General features: G+C 38.7%; 1 protein-coding gene and 1 non-coding gene across 2 annotated transcripts in view; both read left to right on the forward strand.

Annotated features, from left to right (window-relative positions):
- Positions 1-23,121, forward strand: part of LOC126022167 (ubiquitin-like modifier-activating enzyme 1) — a 101,056-nt gene extending 77,935 nt beyond the window's left edge. The window contains 2 exon segments of the mRNA XM_049783013.1: positions 19,702-19,832; positions 19,834-23,121. Coding sequence (XP_049638970.1) covers positions 19,702-19,832; positions 19,834-23,008 — 3,306 coding nt within the window. The 3' untranslated portion in view covers positions 23,009-23,121.
- On the forward strand, positions 17,154-17,258 carry LOC126023752 (U6 spliceosomal RNA). Its single transcript, XR_007500822.1, has one exon. It is a non-coding gene; the product is annotated as a U6 spliceosomal RNA (small nuclear RNA).
- Positions 23,122-23,370: the final 249 nt, after the last annotated feature.

Consider the following 23,370-nt stretch of genomic DNA (forward strand, 5'->3'; position numbering starts at 1 on the left):
GAACTATATTTTACTTCTAGACAGGAAGCAGGAAAAGTTGCCAGATGCTATTTCATTTTGTGAGTTTGTGAGTTCTGGAAAGAGCATGTTTTTAATTTAAACTAAAATGTAGAGACACATCTTCGGACCCACACATGGAGTCACAGAGAAATGGGCTTTTGGTTTCAGAACCACAGTCTTATGGAAGAGGACATTTGATTCCTGATTATTTCTAAATTTTTATAAGTCACCCTGACATACACAGTTACAAAGTTGTTGATGGTTGAGTTTAAGTCATACCAATGTTCCAACATCCTTCCTTTCAGCACTATACACTTCCTACAACCAATGTTCCCCGCTCACCCCAGACCCCATCCTGCCACGGTATCAGACACTTCTCTCTCTTTCTTTCCTTTTATCCTTTGGGGCACTATGCTTTGAAATACTGCCATATGACAATGATAGTTGGAAATGAGCACTCCGGATAAGAACTGGGTGCTACAAGGAGGTAAAATGATATTTTTTAATTTTTGACAGTCCTGATAAACTGCACATGAAAGCCAGAGCTTCCCAACCTGCTGAGCTGATCATTAGGGTTTCTGTTTTTCTGAAGTTATTAAGAGGGAAAACAACTCCATCCCAGCTACCAGAGATGCACCACTGCTGATAATTAGAAAGAAATAAAATCGATGACTAAATGAATGTGCAGTTTACATGCAGAGGTAACCTTTTATTCTTTCCAATTAGGATGTTATTTCTCTATAGACTTGGCAGATGAGGCCGTGTTATAAATAGAAGTGACATTTGGTAGGGTTCTTCTCACTGAAATGTGCATGAGGTCAAATTATAATCAAGGTAATATATATAAGTAATGAGCTGAGCCCACATTCCCAGGCATTTATCCATTTAGTGATAATAAATGAGCAAAGATGAAAAGAGAGCTGCTTAAGAAACACAGCAAACTAGTTCCTTGTGTGGTTGGAGTACAGCAACTTATCTCTTTGTAATGAATGCTTGCCAGTGATAATTAACTTCATTTGCTAATTGTATTCATGATATTAATGATCTCATTAGCATAACAGCCACATTTTTTTTCTCCCATGGTCAAAGTCTAGAAAAATCACAAGTTTTGCACCCCTTGTTACTTTAGACATATTTATGCATCCCAATTATGTACAAATTCAAATGCCATCTGTGTTGGCTTTATCTGAGGATGCCTTATATCATTCTTTGCCTGCTTTTAAGGGGGTGTTTTGAGGATTTGGTTGGTAGAGATGGTTTCTTCTCAGAGTTTTATGTTTTATGTTTAAGAAAAAGTTTTAGCTCAGGCTATTGGTAAGAAGAGCTTTTGTTGTTGTTGTTGAGAAAGATTTAGTCATACTACTAAAATCTGGAAGGAGCAGGAGAAAATGGGCAAGTTTCTCCAAGGATAACCAAGGACTTTTTCCCTTCCTTGAACATCTTTCTAGGGAAGAGTAGTGGCAAAGACATCAGAAGTATGGCACATTAATCCAAAAACATCACATTCTCCAAGGACTGTTTAGATTTTGGGATTGACCTGCAAAGATAAGATTGAACTAAAAAAAAAAAAAAAAGATTGAACTAAAATTGCTAGTTCTCTCTTCTTGCAAGGGAACTTATGAAAGAAATCAACAAAACAATAAATATTAATGTTAGGTCTTATTTAAAAGGACATTATTACTGTTTATTCCTTTCCCTTCTTTTCTGCTGTTGTGATGACTTCAGGTCATTTGTGTTTTTTTAATCCACTTGAATGGATGGCTTGTACACTGGGCCACTCCCAGGCTTTGTTTGATTTTATTTACTTATTTACTTTGGCCTTACAGAGCTCAGGAGGCCTGAGGCCCCTTCCTGTGATTCTTGGCCAATCTGTTCAGTGATTCAGAGCCAGGGTTCAAGAATGTGAAGCTGCTCTGCCCTGTGGCCATGGGTATTACTGGGCTACATCCAACATATCCAACAATGCTGGGTACCTGATGCCAGGAATTAGGTTGACTGTAAGTGACTTACCCTCTGACCTTCTTTTTTTTTTATATATAGTTTTTTTGAGCCATACCTGGCTGTATTCAGAGGTTCTTCCTGGCTCTGCTCTGAGGGATCATTCCTGGCAGTGCTTGGGGCAATTGTATAGTGTGCCAGGCATTAATCTCAGGTTGGCCACATGCAAAGCAAATGCTCTACCTCTGTACTATCACTCTGTATCTCCCCTGTACTTTTATTCTGTTCTGGCACACATTCAGTTGCTGTGCTTGCTGATATGCTGGCTGGGGACTGCGGTTGGCTACAGTGTTAGAAGTTTTAGTTTTGGGTTCATACAACCCAGGCAGTGCTTAGGAAACTATACATGGCTGTTACAGGACAGATTCTGTCTAAGACAGAACTGCTAGTGCCAAGCCATTTGGTTTTGACCACTGAGTCAAGCCCTGGGTCCCCAATTTTACTTTCTATTTTGTCAGGATTTATGAAAGTAGCATAAGTAAGTGTGCAAACTTACCATTTGGGAATTTGCTGACAGGATGCAACATTCTTTGGCTCCGCTATCCCTTCAGGTTCATTCCAGTTACTTAAGTCTACTTTTTACAACTACATACAGTCCAATAAGTTTGAAATGGACCATTTGACTCCTGTCACCATGAACCAAGATCTCAGGCTTAATTCAAGTACCTGAGGTGTAGCCTTCCCTGTTTATCTCCATGGACCCTTTCTTCCTGACCTAGTTGATACCTGCCATTTTTTTCCCCTATGTGTTTGGTGAGAAAGTTAGGTTATATATTTTAGCTAGTTGGCAAGAGCCTCTAGGCCTGTCTTATTCTTGCTGTTACCACACTCATTTAATAGATGGACATAGACTAAATGACGTGCCTAAAGTTACATCATTAGTGGCATAACCACAGTTAGAACTAATGTCTGATTCCATGATCTCTGTACTGAATCCCCTATTGTTTTTAACTGTGTTTAACCATCTATTGTTTTCTTACTCACTAAGCCTTCAGGATGTTGCATCCAGATAGAGACACAGGTTTTCACTCTTATCCTTCTCTCTCTCAAGTGGCTAAGGAAAATAGGGCATAGATAGCAGTCCCCCACAGTTCAACATATTGCAGTCTGAGAGACAGGATCTCCTGGTAATGAAGTTTTTTTTGGAAATAATAAAAATGTTGCCTAGCTCTGAAGTAACCCCAAATTAGCAGTCCAGGGTGCTAAGAATGAAGACAGAGAAAGCATGCTGGGAACAAGGGCAGAGGGAGGTCAACACTGGTGGTGGGAATTGCTCTAACTCACTGTCACTGCATACCTTAAATATAACTGTGAAGGACTTGTAATTCACATTGATCTCAATACAAATTATTTAAAAAACAAACAGAAATTATTATTTTCACAATGTTAAGCAGCTATGAAAAACAACTACAAATAAGTTGTTATTTTTCATACAATTCTCCTGGTACCCTGGGACTGAACATTCCAGTGGAGGAGTTACTGATTTCAGTGTTCAAGGCCATTAAAAGTTGTAGACCTCCCCTTGACACCTGGGGAGAGAAGAGGAGAGGAACTGAGGTTGAGTTTGATTACCAATGACAAATGAAGCCTTCATAACAGCCACTAAGGAGGGGCCACTGGAGAGATTTCAGGGCAGGGAATTAGATGCTTCCTCTAGCCACTTTGCTTAACAAAGGACAGAAGCCACTGGATTTAGGAATTTGCCCCATGTTTCTCTTTAGACGCTACTGATGCCTTTTAATATCTTTTTTAGTATCCTGAGAGATAGTACTGAAAGTAGGGCACTTTCCTTAAATGTGGTTGCTCTGGGCTAGATTCCTAGCATCACTTATGATTACCTGAGCCCTGCCAGGAGTGATCCCTGAAACTCTGAACACAGAGTCAGGCATAAGCCCTGAGCACAGCAAAGTGTATACTGACGCCTGAAAATTGGTGATCTAGAGTAAATAGGTTTGCTTAGTTCTATGAGTCATTGTAGAAATTGAATGGGGAAGAGGGATGTGGGTGTGTATGGGGGCAGTTGTGGGAACGTTGGTCTTACAGCCAACTGAGCACAGACGTAATGATGAAAGCTTAACTTGTTATTGACATCTGAAGTGGAGGGCAGTCCTGGGACTCTGAGTAAGTTCACCTCTGTGATCTGTGATCTGTGCTCCTTTTGAACAGAAAGTGTCAGAACTGAGTTGGATTCTCAGATATTCTGCTAAATATTCTGTGGCTAAATATTTAAAGAATGTTATAAAATATCCTCCCAGATTTGCATTTAATTATTTTTATAATTAATTTTATTGCAATCTACAAAACGTAAGATTCAGGAAGGCAGGTGAAATTGACTGAGGTTGTAGATCTGGTGTGGAGAGTATTTTTTATTGTTATGGACAGGTCTTTGGCTTTTAATATTTGGAACACTGTTACCCCTCCCAGGGCAAAATGCTAATAATCTCACCTGATGGTCAGATCAGCCTACTTCTAGGAGGGGGTCTATGGAAGGTAACAAAGGGGTTGCCTGAGGGGTGTAAAAAAGATTCAGCAAGAAGCCTCAGCAGGAAGCAAGATGGAGAGATAATAGGGACATGATAGATGCAGGAGCAGTAAAGAGGCTGTTTAGCTTAGAAGCAACACATGGTGGCTAGGGCCTTGTAATAAAACCTTGTCTCCTAAAACTTCATGTCTGCTGTGGATAATTTCCTTGCTGTTATCCTGAACTCTCAGACCCGAAGGCTGGAAGGGGGTGCAGGCACCTGATCTGGCCGAGAAAGGCCTCACCATCCATCCACCATCATCCACCACCATCAGGGACTCTTATTAATTGATTTAATTCAACAAAACACCTTTTCCATTTCTACCTCAATTAAACAAATTAAAAATTACTAGTGTATAGTAACAGCTTTATTGTAGGAAATCAAACTGCAGAAATATTTTAAAAAGTTTCACTTGGAATTAACACTTTGACATAAAACTTTTTAGAATTCTCTAATGATTTTTTTTGGGGGGAGGTGGTCACACCTGGTATTCGTCAGGAATTACTTCCAACTCTTCGCTCAGGGATCATTCTTGGCATTGTTCAGGGGTCATATGGTGTCCAGTATCAAACCTGGGGCCTCCTGCATGCAAACCTGCTTCTCTAGCCCCTTTCTAGGCTTTTTTAAATTATGCTGCAGAACTGTTTGAGACCTACTTTTACAATTCAGTATCTCACAACTATCTTCCAAAATGAAAAAAAAATCCCGAGCCTTCATTATTTTAGTGTATTCATGTTATTCAATTCTAAAAGTCTTCCACACATTATTTAGCAAATGACTTTTGTGACATTTTGATTATTTCATTTTTGTCCACATAATTATAATAACGATAATTTACTGACTGCTAACCTTTCCATCGCCAACTAGTATTGAAAATTTGAAGACTTTCACTAATTAGTGTTGGATGTTTTTTTCTTTTTCTTTCTTGGTGATATCTTTTAATTTCATATTTGAATACTGGGTACTGGTATATATTTCTGGTCCTGATGAACTCTCTTTAGCTTAAGATATACTGATTCTTCTTGACTGACTGACAGTCATCTCAAACTTAACTGTGTGAATTAGAACTCATGAATTCCAGTCTCTCCTAATTACTTTCCATTCCGATATTCCCAGTCTAATTATATGGTTTCATCATTTGCCTAGAAACTCAAGGCATCATCTTTCCCAGCACTGCATCGCTTTTTCCCATGTCCAAGGCATAATAGATGATTTCAGACAGCTATAATTTTTATGCCTTTTTTATGACCCAACCTTAAAAGTAAGGTATACTTGATTTCCTTTCAACAACAAAATTACAAACGACTGTATATAAAAAGAAAATATGTGGAAGAGAGAATGAGAGAGAGATATGAGAAAGATATGAGAGAGCAAGCAGGGTAGGAGGGAAACTGGCAACATCGGTGACAGGAAATATGCACTGGTGAAGTGCGCTGTACACTATGTGAAAATAGTGAACAATTTTATAACTGCATACCTCAGGGTGATTCAGTTAAATTATTTATTTAAAAAGTAAAGGCATCTTAAATTCTCATATGTATAAGAAAGAACTATGACAGAAATTTGAAGTAGGGGGAGATGGCTAATCCTCCTCAGAAAGACTATGCATATGATCACCTACAGCATTTATTATGAAGCAAAGTGGAACAATCTTAATCTTTCATTTCTTAATCTTTAATTCATTCATTCATTCATTCATTCAAACAAATACTTATTGAGTGTCCAGGAAAACTAGGAGGAAGTGGTGAACAGAGACCAAGAGAATAAAGAATTTTTATTAGGTTAAGTCAGCCATGTGTAATATTGTATAGAAGTTGAATAAGTTATCTGGAAATGTCTATTGGTTAAACAGCAAGATTGTAGTTAAAGCTATTTTAGGAAGGTCAGACAAACTCAGTAAAATGAAGAGAATCGGAGTTCAGGAAGTGGAGTTAGGGTGCGAGGCTACTCTTTGAGATAATAGAGGGATAGAAAGAGCTGTTTTTGTTAGGAATGAAAAAGTACCAATGATGTTTTTAGGCAGAGGGGGGCTTGTTTTAGAAAAGTTGAGAGGCTGTGTTGTTGCTTTTTTTTTTGAAAGAAGGTTATACTTAATGATTTTAGTTGGGTATCCTTTCCTTAACTCTTTCCTCAAGATTTCTGTATCTATTTTATATTTTAGCTCTGGGATCCTCTGTCTTTTAAAGGAAGACACTTTTCTCATTTGGAATATATCTATATCTATATTTCTATCTATATTATCTATACTTTTCTTTCCTGTGATCTGACTGAACTCTTTAGTCTCTTTACTAATAGACCAGACTCATAACAGATCTTCCCTGAAAAATAGTAATAAAGAAAATTTGATTTGACATTATTATTCAAAATATGATCACTTCCTATGGGAAGACAGCTGTGATATATTAAAAAAGTGCTTGAACTTTAGATTCACACTTACTTGGAATCAAATCCCCATTCCACAGTTAATGAGCTGTGTGTCTTAGACAAGTGGCTTAACCTTTTAGAGTATTGACTTTTCTATCTGTACATGTGGGCCTCACATAGTTGTAAGAACTAAATTAGATGTCATTTATCTGATGATACTATTGATGCCTAGACAACACCTATTATCTCCTTGTTTGCCTTTAAGTCCAATTTTCCTTAAGTACTAATTCCTCTTTCATATGTCTTAGGATAAGTGTTGATTGCTTTGAGTCAAACAGAAAGACTTAAAAATGAAAATTTTAAACATTTATTTAGCATGTTTCATAGTTGACAGAGTTGATCACAATACATTTGTTTCCAGGTAAGTGGGAGAGAAATTATTTTAAAAGAGAAAAAAAGAAGGCAGAGAAAAATGAGTATAGCAACAAGCAAATTTTTCAAAATTATTGTATTTTCAATGAGGTCATTAAGTAATTGTCAGAAGGTTTAGTAAGCACTCACTGCATTGACCATTCTGTTACTTCATTTGTTTCTGAACATTAGGTGGCTTCAGATACATATTCGCATTTCAAATGCTGTATTCTATGGGGCTCACAGTCTGAAACAAAAATAGAGTTGAAATTCCAAGCACTATTCCTGATATTTCAGCTTTTGTGGGACTTGTTTTAGGTTTCCAGGGATTCCAGCAGTATAAGAAGGTGGAGGAAAGAGAAGGTACCTTCACTCACTCCAAAAAATTTTCTGATGGTTATTAGCCCAAATACCAACATACCTGGAGTTTTGGCCAGGTTGGTGTCTCTGCAGAGAGATCTGTGAAGGAGTGGTACACTGGGCTACTGGAGAAGTGGTGATTGTGGGAAATGTAGGCAATTAGTGTGGTTTTAGCAGGAGGGGGACTTCGGCTACCCTCTCCTCCTGAGATTGCCAGCTTTCAGTGTGTGGCCAGCATGCCCATAATTTTTCACAGTCCAGTTTACATCTCAGAAAGCAACTTTTAATAAATATGAGGTGACCTAATTTTGATCAGTGAGATAGAAGTCTTCTTGAGAAATTTTCAAGATCTTCACAGAAAGATCTTTTTCTTTTGCTGGATGTCTTTATGTTTGGAATTTTCTTGCAACCAGGATAGAGGAAATGATATTTTTGGACAAAGTTAAAGTAAGTATTTCAAAGAAAAAAGTGAAAAGTACTTGCTGGCATCAATGAGAGTTAAATTAATCAACATGGGAGATGCTTTCCCCATGCACTGCTTGTTACATAAACTATACATTTGTAATTATTGCTTAAGACATTTTAGGTTGAGCTCTCTGTTACTTGTTAAAAGTATTCTATTGCAGTCTATCTATGGACTTAATTTGTATGGTGCATCCATAAGTTGTGAAATTTTTTATGAGGAAAATGTCATTGAGAATATAAAATGTAATTTTCCTTACTTTTAGGCACATAGGACAATAGTTTGGGGACCATAAAATGATAAGGATTGAACACAGGGTTTTTATATAGAAAATATATATTCCAGTCCTTTAAACCAGCTTCCAAACCCCATAATTTAACTTTAAAGAGTATTATTTTCCTATTGCTGCTACAATAAGTCACTACAAATTTAGTAGTTTTCAAGAACAAAAGTTCATTACTTTAAATGTCTGAAGATCAAGATGGCTTTCACTGAACAAAAAATTAAGATACTGAGTTCTTTCTGAAGGTGCTAAGGGATAATTCATTTCCTTGCCTTTTCTCACTTCTAGAAGCTGTCTGCCTAAATTTCATGGCTTGAAGCAGAGGTACCTAAACTTATTTGTTCTGCCACTTCCTTTTCAAAAAAATTTTTTTTCTCACCTGAAACTATAACTTTTTTAAGTGAACAAATATAAAGAAAGTTCCTCCCAATGGCATGGTAGGCTACTACTGCTTCCCCTGGATCTTTCCAGAACCACCAAAGTGCAGTATTGCTCATTATAATACTGACTTATTCATTAATCATTAAAATGAACAGTGTAATAGTTTCAGAATTCTTTCTGTTGGGACAGAAACATGGGTTAAGGTACTTGCCTTGCAGAACCAGAAAAAGCCCTGAACACTGCTAGATGTACCCCAAAGACCTTAAAACAAAATAAAATGTCTTTGCTATTATTACACTTATTTTCCTTACCTTGATCCCCAGGACCCCATTTTATGTGAACCCTTGTCGCCTATCTCGAGATCTGAAACATTGCAAAGCCTCTTTTGCCACAATACAGTGAGTTTATGAGGGCATATACTCATATTCTATGTATTAATCTATGAAAACCTTTGGGGGGCAGATTATTCACTTCACCATGGAGGACTTATGCTAGGAACTGGATAATAGATTGGGGAGAAAGAATGAAAAGTGTTGGACAGAAAGGGGATAATAACAGAGAACTCAGGATGTCACAAGAGGAAAAAAATGAGTGTACCAAATACTGCAACCCAATCAAGACTACAGGTTTATTTAAGTGGATTATTCTACTTGTTTCATTTCAAACTGGGTTTTCTTCATTTCTCATAGTTTTTTTGGAAGAGCACACATGGCAGTTCTCAGGGTGTATTCCTAGCTCTGCGCTCAGAGATCATTTCTGATGATGCCAGGATTGAGCCCTGGTTGACTGCATGCAAAACAAGCACTATACCAGTTGTGCTTTCTCTCTGTCTCCTATCTCACATTTGCAATTTACAATATATGTGAGTGTGAGTTCTTGGTCTGCAAATCATTATTTGAATAAAGTTTGAGACAAAGTGTTAATGGATTTTGTCAAAGCCTTCCAGCTTGCTAATAGGATTACAACACGAAGCTAATGGGGTGCTAAGCTGTAGCTTAGTTTACAAACCCCCCTATCTAGGCCCATGCTGCTTGGAGCATTATTATTTATGTACCTGGAATATAAATTTAGAATGCCATTCTAAGCAATGAATCCATGTCAATACAGCAAGCTCCTTGCCTCTCTTAATACACTGTCTATTCTCACAATATTTGAAAATAGGTTCTATTTTATTTATTTCTTCCTTTCTTTCTCTGTCTGTGGTCCCAGCTTGAATCTAAGTTTTGCTGTCTTGCCCTACTTTTCAGATGTGCTGAGGCCTCTTAGATCCTGGAACCAAAGCTGCCTTTGATTGTTTGTGACTTATTTCTTGAGGGAGCACAATGACCTCACAGCTTCGAATCCTTGATGGGGTCTTGAGATTTGCTTGCAAATTATTAATGATCCTATTTGTAGAAGGTACTAGAAAGTTTTCCAGGAAAGCACTAAATTCAAAGGGACAGGACAGGGAGTCAGGCATATAGCCTTAGTGCAACAAATAAAGCATTCCGGTTTTTGGTAAAAAAGGTCACTCGACGTTTATGTTCTGTCTATCACTCATTGCCCTCACCCTTTTTTTTTTTTTTTTTTTTTTTTTGGTTTTTGGGCCACACCCGGCAGTGCTCAGGGGTCACTCCTGGCTGTCTGCTCAGAAATCGCTCCTGGCAGGCACGGGGGACCATATGGGACACCGGGATTTGAACCAACCACCTTTGGTCCTGGATCGGCTGCTTGCAAGGCAAACGCCGCTGTGCTATCTCTCCGGGCCCAACCCTCACCCTTGTTTAAGTGGACTGTGTCTTTGGAAGGAGAATCTACATTTCATTAAAGAACTTGGAACTTGCCAGTAGCATGTTCCTTTGCTTTGAGGAACTTTGTGTCACTTGTTAATGTAGCAGAAGTACAGGCTGGTATGACTGTGTTAGGGGCATCATCGCCTTTGCATCATTAACAGAATCTGTAGCAGCTTTGTCTCAGCTGGTACCTTTCAGGTATTATAGGAGTCTAGCTGAGTGACTTTGAGAACTTCAGTGAGATTATGACACCAGAAGAGCAATATGGCATTGATAGCGTCTCCATGATCCTTGGAAGACTCTCATTACATGGTTATTGAGAGGGCTAAGCTCTCAACAACCACAGGAGACTCTTTTTGTTTGTTTGTTTGTTTTTTGGGGTCACACCCGGCAGTGCTCAGGGGTTACTCCTGGCTTCACGCTCAGAAATCAGAAATCGCTCCTGGCAGGCTCGTGGACCATATGGGATGGCGGCATTCGAACCGATGACCTTCTGCATGAAAGGCAAACGCCTTACCTCCATGCTATCTCTCCAGCCCCGAAAGGAGACTTTTTGTGCTTGGAAATAATAGGAAAGGTCCTGAGGGAAGACTGAGGAGGCGCAATAATGCAAGAAGAAAACATCAGAGAATCACTAAAAATCACTAAAATAATTCACATAGCATAGTATTAGTATGTGATCTAAGTTTTAGGTGTGCATCTAGTTAATTGCTCTGATAATGTTAACTATTCATTGTTAACATAAGCTCATTTTCCTTTCAGACCAGTCTTGGAGAAAGTTACTCATAAAAAATGTGTTGATATATGCAAATAATATTTACTCAAAAATACTAATATAGATATGTTACATGAATAAATATAGAACACTAGTATGCACACTAAGCAATTGTTATATATTAAAATATTTGCATATACCTGTGTAAATAAACATTGCTATTGCATTAAGAAATATATAAACAGAATAAAATGGATATTTAGAATTTTACTACCATACATAAAATTATCTCAGTCATATTGAGAAAAACATAAAACAGTGAATGCTATAAAAAAAGTAACCAGTGGGTCAACTTAACTCTGGGTTCTAGGCGAACTAACATAATGCCTCTAACAACTAGACTAGAGAATATGGTCAAACAATACCAGAAAATACTGTGAAATGGTCATTGCTGTTTTAAACAATAAGGGATCAAGGCAGAAATAGAAGAAACTTCCTGGTATATTCAAAACCAAAGTCAATATCTGGATAGAGCTATATACACTAATTTTCGCAAAAGGGGTTTCTAGAAGTATTAGCAATCTTTATGAAGAAACCAAATTTAACAGAATCTTTAATTATTAATATTTGCACAATATCAGAATGGTATTTTCATAGTTAATTTAGAAAAATGTATCTGATTTATGTTTCTCCCTTAGTTTCTAATTAAAGAGTTAGTAGTTTGGGGATGTATTTGGAGGTTGGAGATTATGTGACAGAAAATATCACCCTGTTTTGAAGATGAAAGGCAAGAATGGATGAAGGGAAGAATGTATGTGCATGCGTGTGGGAGCACATGTGTGCATTTGTGGAGGATTATTTACTGTGTGTGGGTCAAAATGCCACAGAGAACCCACATTCTTTTCATCTTTATTTTTACTCATCTTTATTTTTACAGCTCACTGGTCTTGTCCTTAGGTTGTGCCAACTATGGAAACAGACCAGACTTTGCTGATCTGCTTTCTTTTATTAAAAAATTAAAAACCTGATTGAGGTCTATGATCTGCAATACTCTTTTATGATGGTCTCCCATGCACAGAATTCCAAAACTACACCATCACCAGCTCCTCTGGTTTCTTCTCAAAGTACTTTAGTATGTTTCCTAGAAGAGAATGTTTCCTAGAAGTTTTTAACTTTCCTGTACATCTCAGGTCAGAATTGTGTCATAAATCTTATCCTAGTCCTTTATAGGCAAGATACTCCATTAGGATGATTTAGGATTTACTCACCTGGATTGGGATTGGGTGGAAAAAAAATGGAGAACTGGAAAAAGTAAGACTAGGAAGGAAAGCACTGGAATGATTATTGAGCAGACCATCAACAGTCTCCACAGCAGAGAAGGGGCATATTTAATTTTGTTTAAGAAAATGAAATAATATGACATTTATTAAATCATTTTATGCATCAGTAATGAGCACATTAATTCTTTTCTAATTAATTTTCAAAATGGAACCACCATAAGATACAAGTTACAGACTTTTTCATGATTGAATTTCAGTCATACAATATCCAACAGCCATCCCTTTACCAAATCACATTTCCCACCACCAATATCCTCAGTTTCCCTCCTGCCCTCCCACCTGCTTGCCTCTATGGCAGACATTTTCATCTCTCTCTTTCTCTTACTCTCACTCTCCTTTTTTTCCTTTTAAGCAAGGTGATTTGCAATATTTTTACTGAAGAGATATCATCACTTTACCTCCCTTCAATGCACAATTATTGTGCAGAGTGATAATTTCCAACTATCATGTCACAGTAATACTTTCTCTGCCCTAACTGCATTCCTTTGTTCTTTGTGGCAAGATTCATATCATTGATCTGGCCCTCATCTCTGTTATCTCTGGATATTATGCTATCTTTTTTCTTTCATTCCACAAATGAGTGTGATAATTTTATATCTGCCCCACTTCCCTTCTCCCTTTGACTCAATCACTCATCCATATCCATCCATATCCATCCATGTATAAGCAAATGTCATGACTTTATTTTTCCTAACAGCTGCATAGTATTTCATTGTGTAGTTGTACCACAGTTTCTTTTACTACTCATCTGTTTTGAACATTTGGGTTCTTTCCAGATTCTAGATATTGTGCATAAATAAACATAGGAGTGCTGACACCTTTTCTGTTTTGTGTTTTCCAAAAAACATATATCCTAGGATATATGTCCAGGAGTGGTATTGCTGGGTCATTGTGGGAGCTCAATTTAATTCTCACATTGCTGTGAATAGGGAGACCTGATTAGAGAGATTCAAAGATTTATTCAGACCCACCCAGCAACTAAATGATTCAAATAATGTACTTGAATCTAGGTTTTCTGACTCAGATAAACTTCTTTTATTATTACTCCAAATTTGCAATATAACAATGGAGTAAATAATAATTTATATCAAATTACATCATATTCTTCAACTACACATATGAATTATGTAGGAAATATGTCCACTTCTAAAGTATCTTTATAGTTTTGCCTCAATCTTCAATAGAAAAATTAATACACTAAAGAAAGATATATTTCTTCTTATATGTATATTCACATTAGAAGAAATTATTGCAAGAAGAGTAAAGATTTACGGATCATTAGCCTGACATTCAATGGGACATTAATTTTAATCTTGCATTTGCTTATCAAGAAAAAAGTTCATCTTAATGAGGATAAATAAAACTATTAAATTAAAAATTACAAAAAAAATGTCATCCTCAAACAAAAACAAGAGGTAAGTGACTTTTTCTGAATTATCTGCCTCACATCAAATCTAATCTAATTGAGAAGAAAATGGAAATTGTAGCATGAAATACAATTATTTTGGAGCCAATAAGAGACAGAGAATAGAAGTTAAGTAGGCTCACTTCCAGTCAGAACAGTAATAAACAGAAGTAGAAAGTCCATATTTTTGGCAAGAAAAATAACTTCACAGATTTCTTATATTGACCTGTAATGCATAAAAATATCCAAGTCACTATGTTTGTAAGGAATCTATTGCTCTTGGAAAATGAATGAGCATTTTTTTTTTTTGCATATGAAAGTAGATAAAGCTTTAACCAGGCTGAAGAAAATGCTCTCTGCCTTGGCCCTTTGCCTTCAGCTAGTCATATTCTCATTAGATTAGACTTCCTTTTAGGAATAGTCAGCTGGACAAGGCAATATCTACTTGACAGATTTCCATGTCCTGCGCCCACTCTTGTATTCTATCTTACTAAGCATGTTTGAAAGTATGAGTAGATTCTAGAGGTGCATTTATTTAATAATCAACTTGGTTTTTTTTTGGAATTGCCACTTCAAATTTCCAGTTCTAGGACCGGAAGCATTGGGTGGTAATGCTTGCTCAAGAAAAATGTTTTCTATAATTAAAGAAATTTTTGGTTTTGGTAACATGGCTACAATAATGTTTAGTTTTTGGAGATGTTGTTTTTGGTTTTGAACCATACCTAGCAATGCTCAAGAATTATTCCTAACTTTGCACTCAGGAATTTCTCCAGGTAGTGCTTGAGGGAAATCATTTGGATCACTGAGTATTTAACTTGGGTCTGTTGTGTGCAAGGCAAGTCCCCAATCCTCTGTACTTTATCTCTGATCTCAACATTTATAATTTTGCTGCACAAAGTTATTATTGAACCTTCGCTATACTAAATTTGCATGAGACCCTCTGTTACTATCTTTATGTTATTTCTAGTAGATTACTTCCTTCACTACAACCCAATTTGGGGAAATGTTAAATGATGGGTAATATGACAATGCCGGAAAATATTTGGCAGAACAGGAAATGTTGTAGATCTCATTCTCTTGTGTATATGGCCACATTATAATTAATGTATTTTTTGTATGTACATCAGAAAGTAATTAACCAAAACTACTTTTTTAGGGTCTGATTATTGATAGTCTGTAGTGTTTTAATTTTTATTATTACTATATATATATATATATATATTTTTTTTTTTTTTTAGTTTTTGGGTCACATCTGGCAATGCTCAGGGGCTACCCATGGCTCTACTATGCTCAGGAATCACTCCTGGCAGGCTCGGGTGACCATATGGGATGCCGGGATTTGAACCACCGACCTTCTGCATGAAAGGCAAACACCTTACCTCCATGATATCTCTCTGGCTCCATATTATTACTATTATTTTCGGTTTTGGGACACACTTAGTAATGTTCAGGGTTTACTCCCGGTGCTGTGCTCAGAGATCAGTCCTGTCAGGGGTTGATGTCCACATGAAATGATAGAATCAATTAAACCCAGGTTATCAGTATGTAAGTTCAGCGCTATGTTATCTAATTGATGTCTGCTGTTTTTAAGAATTGCAAAGGTCTTTGGATTTGCTTTTGAAGTTAATTTTCTGAATACATGGGATTTTAATTGTAGATTGCCAGAATAATAGATTTCAGTGAAAATCAAGACGTTTCCTATTGATTATTTATTAAAAATGTATACCTGGGGCCGGTGAGGTGTCACTAGAGGTAAGGTGTCTGCCTTGCAAGTGCTAGCCAAGGAAGGACCACGGTTCAATCCCCCAGCATCCCATTTGGTCCCCCCAAGCCAGGGGCAATTTCTGAGTGCTAGCCAGGAGTATCCCCTGAGCATCAAATGGGTGTGGCCTGAAAAATAACAACAAAAAAAAGTATACCTATTGCTAGACTCTTTTTTTCTTATCAAATTGATAGCGTCTATTCAACTGAACATATTGTAATTGAGAAAATTTGACAGATTGACATTATAAAAGTAATTTTACATGGCTAATTGAAAATATACCAGGCTTAAATTTAATTAAATTCAATACTTTAACTAATATTTATATACCTCTCAAGGCACTATACAAAGATGAACAATTTGCCCTTGATCTCCTCTTTCACAAAGCTTATTGTGTAGATGGGCTGGTAGGCAAACCACAGATTTGACAGGGTTATGAGAATTACTGTGTAACTTAAGAATCAAGGAACCATACTCAGTCTAGAGAAGTCAGAAAAATATTCCCTAGAGAATAAAAAATGAAGGCTAGGATAATGGGTTTGAGTTAGATGAGTGGGACAAGGGAGAAGAAATTTTTAGGCAAAGAAATATAAGTCTATGGGTGTGAAAGCAATACAGTGGGGTTGTGTGAAAAAATGGAAGAAATGAGTGGCATTCAGCAGAGTGGAAGAGAGCTGTGTGGAGTATTATGCTGGAAGGGAAGCTCAACTTTGGTGAAGAGGAGAATGTGATAATTCTGTAGGGACAGGAGCCTTTTAAATGAAAAACTACTGACTAGCAAGTGACATAATTCAATGGCACTGTCTGAAAAGAACTACATATTTCTGAGTGAAGATCTGGCTTGGAATTTAGGAAGTCACTTAGGAAACTATTCATGGAATTCGGGCAATAAAAATGGTGGCCTGTGTTGGGAATAGAGTGAAACATTAAAAATTCTGTGAGCTGTTCATTACAGATCCTGGTGAGGGGAATAGCAAAGAAATAGGAGAATACTACATTCCATATAAATGCAAGTCTGCTTCTGAGATTCTGGAATTTCCACTGGCCACACCATCTGGTTCATTTCTTTAAAGACTCTAGGGTCTGGTCTATCAATTTTCTTGCAGGTGCTACTTATGAACCTCTGACTCCTAGTTAAAAAACTAGGCTCTAACAATTTTGACTTTAACAATTCAAAATGATGTGTATGAAGTTTAATATTGAGAAATACTAAAAGAATAAAAATGAAAAAATAATATGCATGATACTCTTTTAGTAACAATATTGAAAACCACAGTGCTTAAAAGGAAAGAGGAGGAAGAGAGCAAAAGGGAGGGATGGAGAGAGAGAGACAGACAGAGACATAGAAAGAGAGGAAGAGAGAGAGAGAAGAGAAGTGTCTGTAATAGAGGCAGACTGGTGCACATATACTGGAATGATACAGAGATTAGCACGGCCCTGTGCAAGGATGATACCCAAACTAATGATGCGTTCTATATTTTACTATGACTGAAAACCAATTCTGAACAGTTTTATAATCACAGTGCTAAAACAAATCAATTATAGAAAAAATAGAGGCAGGCTGGAGTCGGGGGTGGATAGGTGGGAAACTGGGGACATTATGGCAGGAAGTAATCACCTGTGAAGGGATGAGTGTTAGAACATTGTATGACTGAAACTCAACCAGCAACAACTCTAACTGCATGTCCTACATGATTCAGTAAAAAATAGAATAGAAATGAGTTTCAAACAAGGATCAGTCCTATGGATGACATGTGACATTTTGGATTTTAAGTAGTACCTTTTCTACTTAGGCACAACCTGCCTGAATTCAGAAAAGACAGGTAAGTGGAGAATCCTTCAGGGAAAAAAAATCTAGCTTTTTATTTCACACCTGCTCTATTGCATTACTGCTTTCACAAAGAATATAGCCCCTGTAGAATAAAATGTGAAAAGGAAATTCATTTATTAAATACCCATTTTCTTTTTTACATAATTTAATCGAATTGATATTTATTTCAACCAGTTAACTCCCATTTTACAGATAAAGAAATCTAGATCAAAGGAGATGAATGTGTTCAAGGTCACATAATAAAAGAATGCAAACCATAGTGAAGCATGATTTTCCTTTTGTTTATTATTTCATCTCTTGGATGTCTCATACCCATGAGATGCCATCATGAATAGAAAGGTGAGTGAAGTGGAAGTTCTTTGATGCCCAATTTATATTTGTTAGTTTCTGTTCTCTAACACATTCATTTAATCATTTATGGCAGTCTCTGATGGTTAGCACATTCATGCTAATCATGGGCTTGATGAATGAACTGAAGAATATGCTATTTAAATTTTAGACATTTTAAAGTGGTTATCTGTATGCTTTAATTGATTGTTAATTGATAATTAATTGATATTAAAAGCAATAGGATATTGTCATTTAATTACACAGGTCAGATAGAATCTCTTTAATGTTCCTTTTAGACAGTGAAAATTTGACCACCAGAGATAAAAGAGGAATACATATTGCTTAATTAATTTTGTTATAGAGCCACTGATTAAAAATATTTCAGTATTGTGGGGATATTCCTGGGAATGATGGCAGCATGAGGAAACTTCTTTATCTTCTGGGAATCAAACCAAAGGTATTGCATACAAGTCATGACCTATCTGTTATTTAAACCACATCCCAGACCCTGAAAGGAAGCTCTGAGGAGGAAAATCCATCTATTTGTTTTTGTTATGGTAAAGATGATTGTTTCAAGGTGGCCTGCAAAATGATTCACTGCAAAATGATTTAAATGCTATTTTGTGGTAGCAAGGAAAAAGAAAAGGCACTGAAGTCATTTTGTGCCTTTTGAATAAACCTAAGAAACCACATTTTTAATGATTTGCATAAACAGATAACTACAGTTATCTGTTATAGTTATAGGTCAGAAAAAGATGAGGCAATATTTAATAAGATAAAAGGTTTTATTAGAAATAATATTATAAAAGATGCAGAAATTTAATTCATTAAGGAGATATAAAAACTCTTTTTCTTTTTTGTTTGTCTTTGGTCACACTTGAAAGTATCCAGGGGTTATTCCAGGCATGCACTTAGCAGTTGCTCCTGGCAGGCACAGGGGGACTATATGGGATGCCAGGAATCAAACCAACATCAGTCCTGGGTCAGTCATGTGCAAGGTAAGTGCCCTACTGCTGTGCTATCTCTCTGATCCTGAGATATGAAAATTCTAAATTGATATATACTAACACCATACTTTAAATTATATAAAATAAAAATTGAAAATATTTGCAAGACAACTGGTGGGAATTTCAATAGATGAGCTGCCAGACATAACTGGTAACTTAGGAGTAATTTAAACTACCTTGTTCACTACTTAATAAATTAGATAAAAAAATAGAAGTATATATAAGATTTTAACAATGAAAAAAAATCTTAGTCCAGGGGCCAGAGATATAGTCCATTGGGTCAGATCAGATGCTTTTTTTTTGTATGTGTCTGGCAAGGGATTAACCCCTAAACCCTACTAAGAGCGACTTAAGTGTTCAGAGCCAGGAATAAGTCCTTAGCACTGCCAGGTATGGCCTAAAAGTAAACTAAACCCAAACAAAAATTTAGTCTCAGGGCTATTTGTAGAATACTACAGTCTTAGGAAATCTTGAAACTTCAAAAATGATGGATTAAGCAAGAAATAATATTTAAACACCAGACATTAGTATACAAGTAACAAATATCGTAAGTTGAAGAGAAAATAATACCTTGAGAGTGTATAAGCCACATATGCATTAAAAATGCATGACTACATCCAACTACAATCATATTTGTAATCAAGGTGTTTAAATAAAGATATTAATAAAAAGAAAAATCACTAATAAAAATCAAATAAATAAAAAATGAAGGAAGGCTGAAAATGAAAGAGCTAGGTATTTAACTTAGGACTTTAAGGAAAGACTAGCAAAACGAAGTTCTTCAGCAAAAAAGAGACAAAAATTAAGAAAGCTGACCGTGGTGGTTTGGTCTTCCGAGTCTGGAAGCTTCGGCTCTTCTCCAGTAGGAAGGCGAAGCTTCCGCCCCGCCCAGCTCGTCGCTGTCTAAAATACGTTGCATGTCCGGGCCTGATCCAAAGCCGGGTTCTAACTGCTCCCCTGCCCATTCTGTGTTGTCCGAAGTATCTTCAGTACCAACCAACGGAATGGCGAGGAACGGCAGTGAAGCCGACATAGATGAAGGTCTCTACTCCCGGCAACTGTATGTGTTGGGCCATGAGGCCATGAAAAGGCTGCAGACATCCAGCGTACTGGTCTCAGGCTTGCGGGGCCTAGGTGTGGAGATCGCCAAGAACCTCATCCTTGGTGGGGTCAAGGCAGTCACCCTACACGACCAAGGCGTCGCTCAGTGGGCTGACCTCTCCTCTCAGTTCTACCTACGGGAGGAGGACATTGGTAAAAACCGTGCTGAGGTCTCCCAGCCCCGCCTTGCTGAACTCAACAGTTATGTACCTGTCAGTGCCTACACTGGGCCCTTGGTGGAGGACTTCCTTAGTAATTTTCAGGTTGTGGTCCTCACCAATACCCCTCTGGAGAATCAGCTACGAATTGGGGAGTTCTGTCATAGCCGAGGCCTCAAGCTGGTGGTGGCAGACACCAGGGGCCTATTTGGACAGCTCTTCTGTGACTTTGGAGAGGAAATGATCCTCACAGATGTCAACGGAGAGCAGCCTCTCAGTGCCATGGTTTCTATGGTTACCAAGGAGAGCCCTGGTGTGGTTACCTGCCTGGATGAAGCCCGACATGGGTTTGAAAGTGGTGACTTGGTCTCCTTTTCAGAAGTACAGGGCATGATCGAGCTTAACGGAAGTCCGCCCATGGAAATTAAAGTTTTGGGTCCCTATACGTTTAGCATCTGTGACACTTCTAACTTCTCTGACTATATCCGCGGAGGCATTGTCAGTCAGGTCAAAGTACCCAAGAAGATCAGCTTTAAGTCTTTGCTGGCCTCACTGGCAGAACCTGATTTTGTGATGACAGATTTTGCTAAGTGCTGTCGCCCTGTGCAGCTGCACATTGGCTTCCAGGCCTTACACTACTTCTGTGCTCAGCATGGCCGGCTACCTCGACCTCGCAATGAGCAGGATGCCACTCAGCTTGTGGCCCTGGCACAGGCGGTGAATGCTCGAGCCACTCTAGGAGTACACCAAAATAGCCTGGATGAAGATCTTATCCGGCAGTTGTCCTATGTGGCTGCTGGGGATCTAGCCCCCATAAATGCTTTCATAGGGGGCTTGGCTGCCCAGGAGGTCATGAAGGCCTGCTCCGGGAAGTTTATGCCCATCATGCAGTGGCTATATTTTGATGCCCTTGAGTGTCTTCCTGAAGATAAAGCGGCCCTCACAGAGGAAAAGTGTCTCCCACGCCAGAACCGTTATGATGGACAGGTAGCTGTCTTTGGCTCAGACCTTCAAGAAAAGTTAAGCAAGCAGAAGTACTTTTTGGTCGGTGCAGGAGCCATTGGCTGTGAGCTGCTCAAGAATTTTGCCATGATTGGGTTGGGCTGTGGGGAGGGCGGTGAAATTATTGTCACAGACATGGACACCATCGAGAAGTCAAATCTGAATAGACAATTTCTGTTCCGTCCCTGGGATGTTACGAAGTTAAAGTCTGATATAGCTGTGGCTGCTGTGCAACAGATGAACCCCCACATTCGAGTGACAAGCCACCAGAACCGTGTGGGCCCTGATACAGAGCAGATCTATGATGATGATTTCTTCCAAAACCTGGATGGAGTGACTAATGCCTTGGACAATGTGGATGCCCGGATGTACATGGATCGCCGCTGTGTGTACTATCGTAAGCCACTACTAGAGTCAGGCACTCTGGGCACCAAGGGCAATGTACAGGTGGTGATCCCCTTCCTGACAGAGTCATACAGCTCTAGCCAGGACCCACCTGAAAAGTCCATCCCCATCTGCACCCTGAAGAACTTCCCAAATGCCATCGAACACACCCTGCAGTGGGCTCGGGATGAGTTTGAAGGCCTCTTCAAGCAGCCTGCAGAAAATGTAAACCAGTATCTCACAGACCCCAAGTTTTTGGAGAGAACACTGCGTTTGACAGGCACCCAACCTCTGGAGGTGCTGGAGGCACTGCAACGCAGCCTGCTGCTGCAGCGGCCACAGTCTTGGGCTGATTGTGTCATCTGGGCCTGCCACCACTGGCACACCCAGTACTCTCACAACATCCAACAGCTGTTGCACAACTTCCCTCCTTACCAGCTCACAAGTTCTGGAGCCCCTTTCTGGTCTGGGCCCAAACGCTGTCCACACCCACTTACCTTTGATGTCAGCAATCCACTGCATCTGGACTATGTGATGGCTGCTGCCAATCTCTTTGCCCAGACCTATGGGCTGGCAGGCTCTCAGGACCGTGCTGCTGTGGCCATCCTCCTCCAGACTGTGCAGATTCCAGAGTTCACCCCCAAGTCTGGCCTCAAGATCCATGTCTCAGACCAAGAGCTGCAAAGTGCCAATGCCTCTGTTGACGACAGTCATCTAGAGGAACTCAAGGCTACACTGACCAGCCCAGAAAAGCTGCCTGGATTCAAGATGTACCCCATCGATTTTGAGAAGGATGATGATAGCAATTTCCATATGGATTTTATTGTGGCTGCATCTAACCTCCGGGCTGAGAACTATGACATTCCCCCTGCAGACAGGCACAAGAGCAAATTAATTGCTGGGAAGATCATTCCAGCCATTGCCACCACCACAGCAGCTGTGGTTGGCCTTGTATGTCTGGAGTTGTACAAAGTGGTACAGGGGCACCGACAGCTCGTCTCCTATAAGAATGGTTTTCTCAATTTAGCCCTTCCATTTTTTGGATTCTCTGAACCCCTTGCTGCACCTCGTCACCAGTTCTATAACCAAGAATGGACATTGTGGGATCGCTTTGAGGTACAGGGGCTACAGCCTAATGGTGAAGAGATGACCCTCAGACAGTTCCTTGACTACTTTAAGACAGAGCATAAGTTGGAGATCACCATGCTGTCCCAGGGGGTATCTATGCTCTACTCTTTCTTCATGCCAGCTGCAAAGCTCAAGGAACGGTTGGATCAGTCAGTGACAGAGATCATGAGCCGTGTGTCAAAGCGAAAGTTGGGGCGCCATGTGAGGGCGCTGGTGCTTGAGCTGTGCTGCAACGATGAGACCGGCGAGGATGTCGAGGTCCCCTATGTACGTTACACCATCCACCGATAACCATCCACTCCTTGTAGACTGGCCTGCCCCCCCTATCCAGACCCCTCCCAACCCAGAGCTACCATTTGGTCTTTAGCAGTGACCCAGCTAGCCAAGCCTGGTGTTCCCACTTTGCCCCCCGACCTAAGTTTTTCTTGGCCATGCTTTCTCTTTCTACCTTGTTTGGAACCTGAACCTAATAAAGATTTATTAAGCCCCCAAAAAATAATTAAGAAAGCTGTGTTACAAAAAAAAAAAAAAAGCAAAAGTGTCTTAGGAAATAGCATGAGACAAAAAGTATTTCTGAATGACAAATAAAATGGAAATAGAGAAACTTCTGAGAAGAGTGATCAAAAAAGGAGTAAAATAGAAGGCATAGATAG

This window comes from Suncus etruscus, chromosome 11 (genome assembly GCF_024139225.1).
Source record: "Suncus etruscus isolate mSunEtr1 chromosome 11, mSunEtr1.pri.cur, whole genome shotgun sequence".
NCBI classification, from domain to species: domain Eukaryota; kingdom Metazoa; phylum Chordata; class Mammalia; order Eulipotyphla; family Soricidae; genus Suncus; species Suncus etruscus.